A 15,742-nucleotide genomic window follows, 5' to 3' on the forward strand; every position below is an offset into this window, starting at 1 on the left:
GCTCCATTCACGCATTTCTGAGTATTCCTGTAAAACCCTGCTCTCTGAGCACCAGCCCCTTCCAACCCACAAAAACAGGCGGGTCCTCACCACGCAACGGAGACATGTGAGAAAAGCCCCTTCTAGGGGGGTCTGTGCTGCCAGCACCGCTCCCAGCCTAACAGACACCCCCATTTTCTCCAAGGAGCTAGCAGTGATCACCAAAACCCTTTGATTTTATATGCACATACATCTTTGTGAATGATGTTTATTTCCATGGGTGAAACTCAGACACGATGCAGGACGACATCATAAAAAGAGCGACACCCACAAGTAGTAAAAGGCGGAGCCTCAGATCGAGGTGGGTAGGAAAAGAGTTTTAAAAAATAACACATTTTTCATAAATAATTTGTTTTTGGCTGATGTTATTCACACGTATTTACCTGCAACCAGCATAGAAAGTGATGGAAATTCATATTGGCCACACAGAGTACGAGCAGCAAAGATCGCATTGCTGCATTGACCGCACGCATTATAAGTGTGTCCAAGGCTGGATTTCTTTTGTTGGCCGCACGTATTTAAAATTAAACTTTTAAGTTAAGGTCCCATTAACTGTCACGCTCCTAAATGTGTAAATGTGTTCTCCACATTTGACCCATCCCCTGGTGGAGCTGTGAGCTGCAGAGACAGCAGCACTCAGGAACAATTTGTTTGTTTAACCTTAACTGTACCCATAATCCTAACTTTAACCCTTTACTCTGGGTCTGTGCAACTAAGAAAAAAGTTTAACACTGGCTGCACGTTTTTAAAAAATTATATGCAGACGTGCACTTTCTTTGTTTTTTAATGTTCCAAAGGTCATAAATGATTATATGCTACTCTAAAAGTCTTAAGAAAAGAATAAAGAGATTAGTGTCTGATTCAGACACTCAGGTTGGTGCAGATAAGGACAGAATGAGGAAGGTTTCTGCAGACAAATCCATCAGATTTAGAGAGCAGCTGCTAAAATACCATCACAAAGCAGCAGCATGTTTGAAGCTGCTGGTGTTTTTGAAGTCCGCTAACATTAAGGTGTGGGATCCTCCAGAGCCTGCAGGTCTACGGAAACAGTCTACTGGACATTCAACTAATGATCATTTTAATGTTCTTTAGGATTTATAAATGTTGAGGAACTCTGTTGTGTTTAATAATGTGGAACATTTGAAGGTCTTCATTTAAAAACATGCTGTTATCTTTAGGAGGTTTGTTCAGTAACATTTATGTATACTCTGATGGTTAGTGACTTGAACATGAAGCTGACTGTCATTTGCATTGAGGATTCAGAAAAATCATAGAAGGATATCACTGGCATAATAATTTGGAGTGTACATAAGTAAGGTCAGTTGACAAACAGTAAAGGTTTTCTTTATTTTTCTTTTACTCAATTCTGTAGAGTTCAGATGATTTAATCCAAGGGATTTAAAGGAGCTGTTCGTTTGCAGTGGAAACGTTCCATGCTGTTATAAGGATCACAGCTGTGTTAAAGACTATAAAAGCAGCAGAGCTCAAAGAAAGATGGAGACAGCCTGCAGCTGCCTGACTCCTGAGCAATGATAAACTCTGAAACGTCAAAGGGTCTCCTGTCACAGGCTCTACAGGATCAACTGTCCTGTACTGCAGATACTTTGTGTCTATTAGATGGGGGGGGCCGTTCCTTCATAGGATGAAAATTAGTTTTACCTTTTCAGTAGCTTCTATAATGTAGGTCAGGAGTGTCAAACTCAATCGCACAAGGGGCCAAAATCCAAAGCGCACTGTAGGTCCCGGGCCGAACAGGATAAACAATTATTGAACACTCTAAAACTACAATTTTAAACTGTAACTTTTTAACATATTTATGAATAATAAAAATGCAGGAATATTATTCCAGAATAAATCAATTTAAACCTTAAAATAACTTTCAATATTTTACTCTCCATAAAAATATATTTTGTCAAAATTATTCAAGTAAGAAATAAGTGCAAGACAACATTGGACCATCAATAACAATAAAATATCTGGATCTGGAGGGCCGGATCCGGCCCCCGGGCCTCGACTTTGACACATTTGATGTAGGTTAAAGAAGATGACTGAAACAGGAGATTTATCCCCACTTAGCCTTCCAAAGCCAGTACCAGCTCATGAAGTTTCTCTGTTATTGAACCAAAACCTGACAGAACCTAACCGTGTAACCCTTTGTTTTATCCTTGGCATGTTTACATTAAAAGTGGGGTCATCTGGACCCCACAAGACAGCACATTGAGTTTTTTTTTTTAAAGGACTTTTTATCTTTAATTGTATATGTGGCAGACATAAAATCCTGTCCACCTTCATCATGGGAGGGGTCACACATCAATGTCAGGGTGGGGTCATCTGGACCCCACAAGAGAGCATAAGGCTAACAGATTTAAGAACGGTTCATCCCAGAAATCCGCTTTGATGACTATGTCAACTGGAACAGAAACCTGGAAAGTCCCACGGAACATTAATAGCTGTTTTCATGATGCCTGGAACATTTTTATAAGAAAATGTTGACATCAGGTTGGTGCGACTTCTTTTTAGCACGACTCATTTAATCGTCCCACACTAGAATAATCCCAGCAGTTCAACAAGTCTGAGGGGGGATCCACTTAGGGGTGGTTCGGACTGTCTGATGGACAACCCACAGACCGGGCTGGTCCCAGTCAGGTGTGCATCGTGTCCTGAGACAAGCATGAAGAAAAGTGTTCAGCCGTTCAGCACAGAGCCGTCTCACTTCAACTTGAAAGGCAGCCTCTTCTGTTTGGGATAAGATGCAGGTGAAGAAGAGGCAAAAATGCGTTCCGCTTTGCTGGCATTGGGTGTGTCAGACTAGGGAGATCAGTCCAATTCTGGGTCAGTCTGCAGTCTGTGTTTTAGGGCAGCATCTTTTTGTGACCACCCCATCTCATCTGTTTATGTGTCTGCTCACATGAAAACAAGCTCAGCTGCAGCTCCAGCTTTTCATTTTCTCTGCTAAGGAGTGAACCACACTAAAAGAAAAACAAGCAAAGAACAAGAGACCAGATCCAGTTTGATCTGAGCTGAGGAAGCAAACGCCTAAAACCTGTAGGAGCATGAAGATGGAAGGAGCAGGCCTCCGAACAAAGCACAAAGGCTGCACTGTCAGCCGGCCTTCTCCTGCACTTACATAGGGCTCTCCACACCCCCACACCACCACTTTCAATGCGCAGCACAACAACCTTTTCATGGAGGAGCAATGGTCAGCTCCTCCACCGCTGTGCTGAAAGAGCCCATTCTGAGTGTTACAGCTCCTGTCTGAGATCCCTTCTGCTGTTTTAGTGGGTTTTTAATCCATAGCTACAACTAAACCTCCACTGAGGGAAGAGGAGATTAGCACTTCTCTTCTGCTCGTTAGGTCCTGTGGGATTTTCTGCTTTCTAAGCCTTAACAGCCGACCAGCAGAGAGCTGCAAACTGCAGGGGGAGAAAACATTGTTGTGCATTTCATATGACAAAGTGTTGAGCTCAGCAAAGACGGGGTAAATGGATGGACCGGTCCATTCAGGGAAAGACACAAAGGCAGGGAGAATGAATGATTCAAGCCCAGATTCCCATCAATGATTCATTGACAAGATAGGAATGCATTCTGTGAAGAAAAACAGGTCAAACAACACCAGACTTTCATTCTTAAAAACTCAAGACTCCAGCAGGTCGAGACCATCTATGAGGAGATCCAAACCTCTGAACCTTAGTGGTTTTGCCCGTTTTATTCATGAAGTTTGTCTCTCCAAGACCTTCCATTAAGGCGACCATCAGACAATTGGAGCGACTCAAATCCAGCAGCCTCTCCGCACGGCTGGAGCCCACGTTTGTCAACGGGTAAACACACAAACAGTGGAGTCAAAACAACCACGCTGAGGCTGCTCACACAATAGAAACACTGATGAGTGTGAGTGTGTGTGGCCCTGTAAAGGACGAGCAGCCTGCCCAGGGTCAACCCCACTTTCACCCAACTCTAAAAGCAATCAGTGGGTTCTGAAGATACATGGATGGATTTAATATTCTTGTCTTCAGTACATTTAACCAAATATGTTTACATCTGCAAATGCAAAAAAATGAATAAAAAACATGGTTCTGATAGGAAGATCGCAGGTTTGGTCCCCACTCTGCACCCCCATGTGCCAAAGTATCCTTGTGCTAGAAGCTGAACCCCACATTGTCCCTGGTGGGTGTAGGTTGGGGCCATGTTCATCAGCGGAGCCGCCGTCAGAGTCTGGATGAGTGAATGGGACTGTGACTCTAAGGAACTTTGGGCCTTAGGACACGGGTCTGCAACCTGTGGCTCTTTGATCCCCCATTGTGGCTCTCTGGTTGAAGAAATTAAAATGGTTTTCATCTTAAAAAGTTGCCCATTTTTCTGACTGTGAGGCACATTCATCAAAACAAAAACTTCAAGTTATTCTCAAACATTTGAAGAATAGTATGCATCATTCCACCAGGCTCCTGACTACAGTACCCACAATGCTCCAACAATCAATCAAGCACTACAACTTCATAGTCGTACTAAAACATTTGGACAGAGTGCCGTGTACCACCGAACTCGAGGTCAGCAAACACAACCAGGATTCACACACCGGATTAGAAAATGGACCGATTCAAAGGTTTTAATTGGTCCAGAAAACACAGTAAGAGTCACTAATTCCCTCTGAATTATTTCTACACATCAATTTCCACCAAAAACTATAAAATAAATTGTATATAGTCATTTTAATTACTGCTGACATCAAACTACCAAATACAAAAATTTGCTGCATTGAGATAATCCTGTGTCTTTTATTTTGAAAGGGAGTCATGTCAAAGTTATAACCAAGTTTGTATTTAAAAAAAATGCTATTATTCTCACAATGTTAATGTTTCATTCATACACAAAAACAATAATGTTTTAATTTTTTTATCATAATAGTAAATAACAAATACAAATGAGCGTCTTATTTTTGTAAAACTTTGTGGCTCCATCTGAGTTGTGGTTGGTGAGAAATCAATCCCAATGGTTCTTTAAGTGTTGAAGGTTGTAGACTCCTGCCTTAAAGCACGTTCACACCGAACGTGATTCAACAGAGGCGACCAGTTTCAATGTTAAGTCAATGGAGCAGACGCAACATGAGGCGAGCTGCCGGCTCGGGCCTCATCCAGACATTAGAGAAAAAGGAAAAAGGTCCCCTCATGTTATTTTTTCTCCCTCGGGTTAATAGGAGACGGTCAGCCTTCAAGCTCAGACACAGAGACACAGAAACACCATGGAAGTGGCTGTCATACAGACACAGCTCCCTGTAGCGGGAAAATCTTTTAATAATAATCATATAAACTCAAACATGGAGACATGATTACTGATGTTTTTGTAGAACTCTTCACAATAAATAAACCTGATTTATTTCTCAACATCATCTGTGTCTTCATTCATTCTAAGTGAGATATCCACAGACACCGTTCCTTATAGCAAACATCCTAAATTCATTAGCTGGTAGCTCCTCCCACATTCGGCATCAAAGTTAGGAACACTTTTTTTTTTTACTTGCCCTGTCCACTCATTTTGACAAGCAATGAGCAGTGAAGTCGTTGCTTAACTAAAGAGGGGCGGGGCAAGCAAATCTGTTGTGGGAATCTCGTTCGGTGTGAGTGCACCTTTAGAAGGTAGTAAAGAGCTATACAAGCACATGCCATTTATTGTTTAAAATTTTTTCAAAAGTTACAGGGAGGGAAAGCAAAATCCTCTGTTTTAAGTATACATATGCATATATATTTCATTCATTTAGTCAGAAATGTCTATGTCGACCGAGCGTTAGCATTAGCCATTCTATGGGAAATTCCATTAAACGTTAGCATCAAGCTAGCAGACTCTAGCTTTATGTGCTAAATCGATTCATATTTTTATGAATCTACTATTGATCTGTTAAGTTTAAATCGATTTAAATTGATGAATCGATTTTATCCACCCAGCCCTGGTGGAGACTTTCTTCTTCAGCCTTTTTACCAGTCCCATACGTCTGTGGGCTTTATATCTAAAAATATTTCATTTTATTTGAAGGGAAAAAGGTGTCAGTTTTAAACAGCATAAATGTAGCACATAAGCATCATCTCAGAGCTCAGGACAGGATTTACCACCACAGACGAAAGCAGCTCAGATTACCACACAGCAAAAAGAGGGGAACCCGAGGGGCTACACATCACCTTCATGCTCTTATACAAGCCCTTTCTGCTTCAAGATGCTACCTAAAACCAATATTAACTGAAAGGGCTTTAAAAACAGAGCCATGAAAAACCAATTTTCCCTCAACAGCAAACGGACTGAGACCGCCGTCTCCGTGCTGCAGAAACCCATTACTGCAGCCTGAAAGGCTCAGCGCGGATCTGTCCGAGAATGAATCTTTGAAAGGGAACCACTAGGACAAATCCTGGCAGACGTGCTGCATCTCTGAATAAAATGAGAATAAACCAGGGTAGTCCAGGAGCAAGCCGAGCATCTGTCCCTCTGTCACTGCTGATTATTTTAAGAGGCAGCGGGGTGGATGAGCCGTCCTCCTCATGAAGAGGAGCCAGCAAACGCTGTGTGTCTGGATATTAAAGAGAAGCTGGAACTGCCCTGACTGAACACCAATCATCCGTGCTCATCAGCTGAGCATGTGTTCTTCACATGGACGATGGCTTTGGAGACTAACAATGGACTGAGAAATCAGCCACCACGGCGCTCAGATTCGTGGGCACAAGCTTCCATGTTGAGAGAAATGGTGGCTGCTGTCACCACAGGATTCATGAAGAAACCATTTTTGATAACCATCAAACTCATTTGAAGTTGAGCATTAAATCCGGCAACACTACCACTAACACACCTCGGGTGTATCACGCTTCCACGCACCTTTTTCCCAGAATGCTGAGCGGAACGCTGAGGCCCATGGGAGTCTGAGATGGTTTGGTGCTGCGTCGGCTCAACTTGGAGCCAGACGACTCACTCTTTGCAGACTCGGCTTTGGATGCTGGGCTGGTGCTGGGCTTGATGTTCAGATCCTTCAACACGTCATAGTTGATCTTGGTGGAGAGCCGCTTCTGCTCGAGCATTTTCCCGATGGCCTCGTCAGCCGTGCTCGCTCGGATTTGGGAGCGTCTCTTTCCTGAGCTTTTTGGCTGTTGAAAACAAAAAAGTGAAATGACCTTTAACTCTTTAGCCCTTAATCTCTCATTTTTTAATGGTTAACACAATACTTCCTGTAGATTCTGAAGGAGAAAAGTGGCTCGAAGAGGAAGAGAATCTGATTGTTTTCAACTTAAACTTCGATATTTTCCTTATACAGATCAAAAAAAGTATTATTATATTTATTTATTTATTTATTAGCTACGCTAGGCTTGGCGGATTTATTCTGAAATGTCAGGCTTTCCTCCCAAAATTGCGACTTATACTCCAGAGGAACTTATCCCTAGGGTTGGGCAACGATTGGGTTTTATTCGGTTCCGGTGCTGCAGCGTTTCTTTGGTTTCGGTTCCTAATCAGTGCCAATTTTGTTCCTTCAGTTATAAAGATAATGTCTACATCTTCCCAAATCAACATATTTTCATTCCCAAGTCCTCACATATTGATGCATAGTTAGGACCACCAAGTCAAAATTGACGTTTTTGGTGCCGTCGTGTTTTGCCGTCCTGGCTGTTCCTATTCAACCAGAACTCCATAACCTCCGAGCCGTAAACCGTGTCAAACATGTGATCCTCAGCTAGCCTGAAGGGTTACCGGGGCTTTATCTCACCCAGGGGTCACAGTCACTTCCGCTGTTTCTGTGTCTCTAGCTGCGTTTCCATTACACATTACACAAAAAATTTATTGAAATTCTAGGAATTTTGAAAAAACACAGTTTTGAAATGACACAGTTTCCATTAAATCATAATTTTGCGATAAAGCACAAACCAACTCGCGCGATAAGTCATTAAAAACACGGCGATGAACGAGAACAAGTATTTTTTTTTTTATTCACTAAAAGGGAGTGTTTGGGTGACATCACTGCAGTGCGGCGTGCGCCCCGTGCGTGCTCGGCCCAGTCAGCCCTTTTATGTGAGCCCGCCCACTATCACAGGAAAGGCAAAGGGATTGGCTAGAACTTCAACGTACTGAACAGAGTAGAAGTGACTGACATGTCCTCAGACAAACAGACCTTCAATGAAACTCAGCACTGAAATGAGGAACCGTTTGCAGCAGCTTCATTCAGTTTTGGTAGAACTGCATAAATCATAACGGTTCCTAACTGGAACCAAACTTTGGTGCCCAACCCTACTTACATATGGTTTTCTTCTTCTTGATTAGACATTTTTTTTCTCTTGCGACTTATACTCCGGTGTAACTTATAATCTGGACAATACACTAGTTGGCCTTAAATTAAATTTAATTCATTGTGTAGAGAAAAAAAAAATCTGAAAAAATCAAAATTGTGACTTTAAAACTGAATCAAATCGTGATTTGACCTAATCGTTACATTCCTAGTTAGCAGACATGAAGGTGATGCAAGAATTTTAGTGATGTCCCAAAAGGCAGAAATATTCTCATCTTTACAATCTCCAAATCGGGATAAATATCAATCATCCGTCAGAGGAAAAGTGCCTGACGGAAGCTGCAGCTAGTGTGGAGGGTGACAGGGATACATCATGCAAATCCTGCCTGAATATGAAGACATCCATGTAACAACGGTGCAGGTTGCTGTGTGCAGAGACTGCGTAACAAACAGAAACTCTGTTCGGGATCCGGGCCGCTCCCTGTCTTTCTGTGAGAACCTCAGCAGAAACCTGCTCACCTTTTCTTTGTAGGTCCCCAGCTCCTTCTCCTTCGCTATCTTTGCTTCCTTTTCTGAAATCAAGAAAGCGTGAAGAATATCAGTTCTGAGGCTGTAAAGTCAGCACTACTGTGGGAAATTACCAGCGAAAGCGGGTAGGCTCAGCCGGAGGTTTAACACTGGTTGATAAACCGAGAGACTGAGAGCAGACGGCACATCTAGGAGCTTACCAGTCTCTGCATGCAAATGGAAGTTAAACTCCACCTTCAAATGCACGCTGCTCAGACATCAAGAGGCATCCTGAAAGTACCTTTCTGCTCTTTGAGGTAGTCGGAGTTTTCCGCCATCCAGAGCGCCGTCTTGATTTTGATTTCACTCTCACTCAGCAGGTACTGCAGAGAGGCAAAAGGCAACTTTGAGGCTGCAGTGACAGACAGCAGCTTTCCTAATAAACTCCTACAGGCGGATTTTTAACCAAAATGATTCATCAACACTCTTGATCTGGTATGCGAGGACACAGTTCAAATCGGAAAAAAGATCAAATCCAGCTAATGGAACATTAAAGGGCTAACTCGTGACTCCCTCTTTTCTCCATCTTCAAGTACTGATGCGAAAAATCACGTATGGTTCAAACTCAAATGCAGAAGGAACAGAACCAATTCTATAATGGCTCAGAACATCAACAATTATAATGAAAACAGGAGGTGGAACCAACTCCTCCTTGAGTTGAGCAGCAGGACCTGCTCCTCACCGCCAGTGTGGAAGCCTGTTCCACCAGCAGTCAACTGTCCAACAAATCATATGAGTCAAAGTCAGGGCCCGGGGGCCGGATCCGGCCCTCCAGGTAATTCTATCCGGCCCTCCAGATCATTTTATTATTATTAATGCCCAGATGTTATCTTGCGCTCATCTTTAACTTGTAGAATTTGGACAAAATATATTTTATAGAGAGTAAAATATTGAAAGTTATTTAAGGGTTAAGTTGATTTATTCTGGAATAATATTCCTGCCTTTTATTATTCATAATTATGTTAAAAAGTTACAGTTTTAAAGTTTTAAAAATTGGCTTTTTGGACTATTTTGACATTTATTAAGATTTTTTAGGCTACTTTGGAGTTAAGTAACATTTAAACTTGTTGCTAACTGTTTAGGTTAATTTAGACTTTTTCCAGTTTTTAGGCTATTTTGAAGCTTAGCTATTTTTTCAGATACATGCTAGCTGTTTAGTCTAACTTAAGCTTTTTTGTTTTGTTTTTAGGCTAATTTGGCATTTAGCTAATATTTTAGCTGGCTATCATCTTCAGTGTTTTTATCTATCAATTTCAGCATCTTCAGCGGCCAAATTTAGCTTACAGCATTCACACTAGCATTATCACAGGTAATGCTATATATCTAGTTCATAATTATGTTAAAAAGTTACAGATTTAAATTTCTAAAAATGTAGTTTTAGAGTGTTTGATAAATGTTTATCCTGGGGTGTGTTTTGGATTTCAGCCCCCTGTGTGATGGAGTGCGACACCCCTAGGGTAGAGCAACAGTCTGCAGTGATGAGTCACTTGTGTGCTCGACATCACACCTCCGTACACACAATAATCAGTCCTTCGTGTCCCATGTGGTAACACTGCTGTAGTACTTGGAATGAAAGGTTCTGCTTGTGGGATTGTAACAGTCAGGTTCACCGTCTGACTTTACTGAACGTCAGCGCTCAAAGTTAAACACTTCCTGCTGCCCTGACCTTTGACATTATGATTGATCTTAACGTGTTACAGCCACATCTATGGCTGTAATGCACTTAAATACAGCTGTTTATTGTCACTTAAAATATAAATGAACACATTTGTAATGTTTGTTCCATAAAAACAGATAATCCTGTAGAGACAGCAGATTTACAGGAATTTTTTGTAGAACAAACAGCATTAAATCTATGATATAGTCTTCATACTTATCAAAGCAGCATTTCTTTTTCAGACCAGCATGTTTTAATCAGGACTGCAAAACCTGGCTGTCTTCAGGGCTGGCTGTCTGGAGGAATTGACTGGAGCTCATTAGGCAGCAGGTACGCACCAGTTCGATCTCGCTGTCATCTATCCCGCTCAGGTCCAGCTCCCCGCTGTCAGCAGCGCCATCTGTCACGAAGACAACAAGCAGAACGGACATGCTCACAGAATCTGCTGTGATGCACATTTTCACTACAGCTTCCCATCCCAGAGGACAAAGCAGGAAACGTCGGCTTATCCAGAAAACAAAAACACCCCTCTGCTGCTCACAGAGACAAACACCCACATTCAGCTTCCATCAGGGGTGATCAACAGAGAAAACACACTGTGACCCCGAAAACCCCTAACAGGCTTTAGCATTGTTTAAGTGGATCTACCTGAAAACACTTTTGTTCCAATTACAAAACACTTTGAAGATTGGGGCCTGCTTCTGCTGAGGTGCTGAAACAACAATTTGCATTTTTTATGAGACGTCTGAGACGCTCTCCAGCTTCCACTGCGTCTGCCGCAGATGGAAGCGATGCAAAAAGGAACAACAGACATCTGAAAGTGCTGATAAAAAGAAAATAGCATTTCAATGCTCACAGTTCAATCAAAGTGGGAAAGATTGATAAAGTAAACAAAGAACTTTGACAGTTTGAAACAATCAACAGATATCCAGCAGTTTTCACTCCAGAAGATCCTCCACCATGATTCAATGCTTTTTTACAGACGGCGCCTGCAGCAGCCTGCAGACTTCAGAAAGTCAATCAAAGCAGGACAGATGGAAAAAAAAAATTAAGTCCCCTATGACAAATTTTTTAATTTAAAAAACATTCCCAGTAGTGTTTTAATTATGATTACTAAGTTTTCAAAGAAAATCCAACAACCTAAATGTCTTAAAAAGCCATTTTTCATATTAATCTGAAGCCTCTGTTTCCAAAATCTCCTCTGAGGGGGCGTGGCTCTTGGTGCTCCACCCCTGATCCCCCCCCCACCCCTGTCTGATTATGATAGCTCTGTGTCTCTCTAGCATAAATCTCCCCCGCTGCTACATAAAAATCTCCATCAATCTGGGTAATGTCCAGCCGTATGGTTCTGATCCGGATGTCAGCTGGACGAGGAAGTGAAGATCTTCATGGACAGAACTTCCTCCAAAATCCTGATTCTTTCTCCTTCCAGTTCACCAAAGACTCTTTTAGCTAATTCTCCAATGTTTATTGACTGTGATCAATACATTCAATCATTGGTTTCTCAGAGTTCTTGATAAAATAATCAAAGCTAACATCAAAATGCTCTTTCATTGATTTACAATCCTTTCCAACTGCGGTCAAATGAGCCGCCGTTCACATTTCCGTGGTCACATCAAGAAGCTCCGTGGAGTCTGGTGGAGATTTTCCAGCGTTCTCAGTCCTGCTACCGTAAGTATTGGATGAAACTCACACCAAAAATCCAGTGATGCTGATTTGACCACAGAAATGTGAACGGCGGCTCATTTGACTGCAGTCAATGTGAAGATACCATCTTCTCTTCTCCAGAACCTGAACTAGACACTAGGAACAGATGAGGGTTTAGTGCATGTGCAGCAGAGCTGTTGATGGAAAGAAGATCATTCATTCAAACAGAGTCTGTCCAAGACAGTTTGATTGATTTAAAAGGAGAAATACTCGGAAATGGAAAAACAAAATGATTTCTTATTACATTTGTTCTCTTTCAGAAGAAAAATGACACAGACATGTTAAAAACTCTAAAAACAGGATTTTTTCTCATGGGGGACTTCGAGAGACAGAGAATCAGGTTTGTGGCAATCATTTAACTTCTAACAGATTTCCTTCCTTGACATTTTCACAGCGCCGTGCTTCCAAAAGTTCAAACTCCCAACAGGCTAACAGGCTTCAAAGATGAGCCACCTGAGTCCACAGGCTGCTTTCTCGTCATTAAGGACAGACAGGTGCTCGGGGAAAACAGCCACCCTCACAGGGGGAACGCCAGTCTCTGCTCCAGAGGTTGTGCTGCTTAATCTGGTCAGTGGTTTGGTTCACAGAGGAGATTGCTGCCTTCTCAAAAGAGAAAGTGGTGTGGAGGAAAGAGACGGTCAGCTGCTATCTAGCAGGCCCAGCCCTCTAAGAACTTCCTCTGCATGAAGTGTGAGGCAGAGATAAGAGCGGGAAGAGCCCTGGGAAAGATCAAGCTTCTGCAGACAAAGAGCTGAAAACAGCGCTTCACCCCCGGAGACTGAAGGGGGAGGGAGCAATCACCTACTTATTATTCAGCCGCTGCTTTGATAAATCTACACTTGCTAGTTTGATCCAACCAGCCGCACAGTGTCAGAGCGTACAAAAGAATGTGCACACTCAAGTTTGAGATGCATCAACACTCTGGATTAAGATGGCGTCGCTGCAAAGCTCGATGCCTCTTTACCTTCATGTGAGACCTGCTTCATCAACCAGATTTACAAATTCATGGCAAATTAAAAAAAACTGTTTTAACTTTTATCTGTTGTGCATATTTTAAAGCATATGTGTCAAAGTCAAGGCCCGGGGGCCGGATCCGGCCCTCCGGGTAATTCTATCCGGCCCTCCAGATCATTTTATCTTATTGTTATTAATGACCCGATGTTATCTTGAGGTTATTTCTAACTTGTAGAATTCTGACAATATAAATTTTTTTTTGGAGAGTAAAATATTGAAAGTTATTTAAGGTTTAAGTTAATTTATTCTGGAATAATATTCCTGCCTTTTTATTATTCATAATTATGTTACAAAGTTACAGTTCAGAGTTTTAAAAATTGCAGTTCTGCTAGCTTTTTGGAGTATTTTGGAATTTACTAGGATTTTTTAGGCTGTTTTAGAGTATAGCTAATATTTCAGCTACATGCTAGCTGTTTTGAAAAAATCAAAAAAAAAACACAGGTCTACTTTCACTACTCCCCACAGCAATGATGAAGGATTTAACAACATGCATTAGAAATATTGGTAACACTTAGATGAGTAAAACATTTAATATAATGTTTACAAAGATTCTTAATACACTTGTTAAGCTTATATGCAGTTTATTAATGTGGCCTTGGTCTTACTTTAGATGTTAATTAATCATATTTAGTATGTTAATACACCTTATTTAGCTTATTGTGCTAATAAATGTCTAATAAACATCCTATAAACAGATTAATAATGTGTGTTAATGTTTCTAATAAAGCTCCTTAAGGAATCTTATTACAAAGTAATACCGAAATATTTGACATATTCAATTGAAACTTTTATGGCAGTTAAATTAAAAACTCTTTTTTCATTTGCAATAATAAAACTTAGTTGCACTTGAATATGTTTCCAGTTAAACTACACCAATCTTAAGGATAAAGGAGATTCTAGTCATCTGTGTGAACCATAGATGTATACAGTAAGGAGGAGATCAACTCTATAATGTTAATTGTTGGGCTGGGTTGATAAAATTGGTTCATCCATTTGAATCAATTTAAACTTAACAGATCAATAATCAATTCATAAAAATATAAATTGATTTAGCACATAAAGCTAAAGTCCCCTAGCTTGATGCTAACATTTAATAAAATTTCCCATAGGACTGCTAATGCTAACGCTCGGTTGACCGAACATTTCTGATTAAATGAACATCTTTATAAACGCACAGGCATGAATTTTCCAAACTATCTTGAGGAAATATTCTTAAAGTAACAATTTTTGGTCTAAAACATAATATTTTTCTTCTGGAATAAGATCTAATACTATAGCATGATCTCCACCTAGTGTCCAAACTGAAACGTCCTCCAGGAGAAGCAGAACAATGTTTACAATGTTAATGATCTGAACATTTTAGTTAGAACTTCTCCTTTAGAGAATCCATGTAACACTGGATGATATTAACAATCTCATTATTTCACTGATACATTTACAGTATGTGAACTGGATCAGATTAATATGAATATATTCAAATCATACAGTAGATTATTAATGTATTTCAAAACAAATGTGTATAAATATGTAAACGCAACATTTAATTGAATTGAGAGGATAAAAAAAAAAAATCGATAAAAGTCTAAATCGAATCGATCCAGGCTCTTCTGAATCGAATTGTTTCTAGAAATTCTAATCGATACCCAGCCCTATTGAATTGGTACGATTTAATTTGTGAATCTGGTTTAAAATCAAAGACATGTTTTATCATAGTCTGAGTTAATGAATTTATGGCCGAAGATGATTGTGATGAAATGAATTTGACTGTTGCAGGAATGCTGTTGCCATGTCTGGAGCGCAGACGAGTGTGAAGGACGACAAAGACAGACAGCGAGCTCCAGCAGAGAGGTCCTTGCCTGCAGCTGAGGAGGTAATAAGGCTCCATGCCAGCTCTGCCCGCAGAAACAACCAGCCAGCAGAGGCAACAAACCCAGGCAGAGATCCTCAGAGACGCCGGCAGACTGAGTGCGCCCATTACAAGTCGACCTTCTTGACCTTGAAGGAGCCCAGACTGAGCGTGGACGCCCACTCAAGCACCTGCTTCCCCCACCTCAGGCTTAAAGAAACATGTTCTCATAAAGCTGAGGAACAGTGAGGCTTGGAGGCCTGATGCAGTCACGGGGTTCATCCTGGACCGTTCTCCTCACCAAAGCAGCGTTGACTCACATTCTAGGTTTCTGAAACTCCTCAGAGTTTACTCAGACCTCTGCTCTATTCCTGTTGGAAACTATGGATGCAGTACAGACAATGGAAAAGCTGCAGACTGAACTATGATGACAGACAACGTATGAGTCCAATAGAGTGAATTATTGGACTATGCTTGGAGATCCATTCATTTAGTAAACAGGTGTAGTACTTTGTTAAATAACAATAACAGAGTCATTAGAGTTTCCACTAAAGAATGAAGTGTTTGGAGGAAACAGTTCTGAAGCACGAGTTCATTACTAGCACATTTCTGTTTCTAAAAGTTTGGTTTTAATAAAACCAGTAAATATCAGTCGAGTCCAGAT

At 41.1% G+C, this 15,742-nt stretch overlaps 1 protein-coding gene across 3 annotated transcripts in view; it reads right to left on the reverse strand.

The window, feature by feature from the left end:
* The window catches only part of LOC112138810 (transcription factor IIIB 90 kDa subunit), a 126,411-nt gene that overhangs the window by 41,672 nt on the left and 68,997 nt on the right, over nt 1-15,742 (reverse strand). For all 3 annotated transcript variants that reach the window (XM_036209863.1, XM_024261451.2, XM_024261452.2), the window contains exons 13-16: nt 10,850-10,911; nt 9,096-9,177; nt 8,807-8,859; nt 6,892-7,157 (exon numbers count right to left, since the gene is read on the reverse strand). In XM_036209863.1, coding sequence (XP_036065756.1) covers nt 6,892-7,157; nt 8,807-8,859; nt 9,096-9,177; nt 10,850-10,911 — 463 coding nt within the window. The remainder of the gene's footprint in view (nt 1-6,891; nt 7,158-8,806; nt 8,860-9,095; nt 9,178-10,849; nt 10,912-15,742) is intronic.

Source organism: Oryzias melastigma, linkage group LG22, assembly GCF_002922805.2.
Source record: "Oryzias melastigma strain HK-1 linkage group LG22, ASM292280v2, whole genome shotgun sequence".
Lineage (NCBI taxonomy): Eukaryota > Metazoa > Chordata > Actinopteri > Beloniformes > Adrianichthyidae > Oryzias > Oryzias melastigma.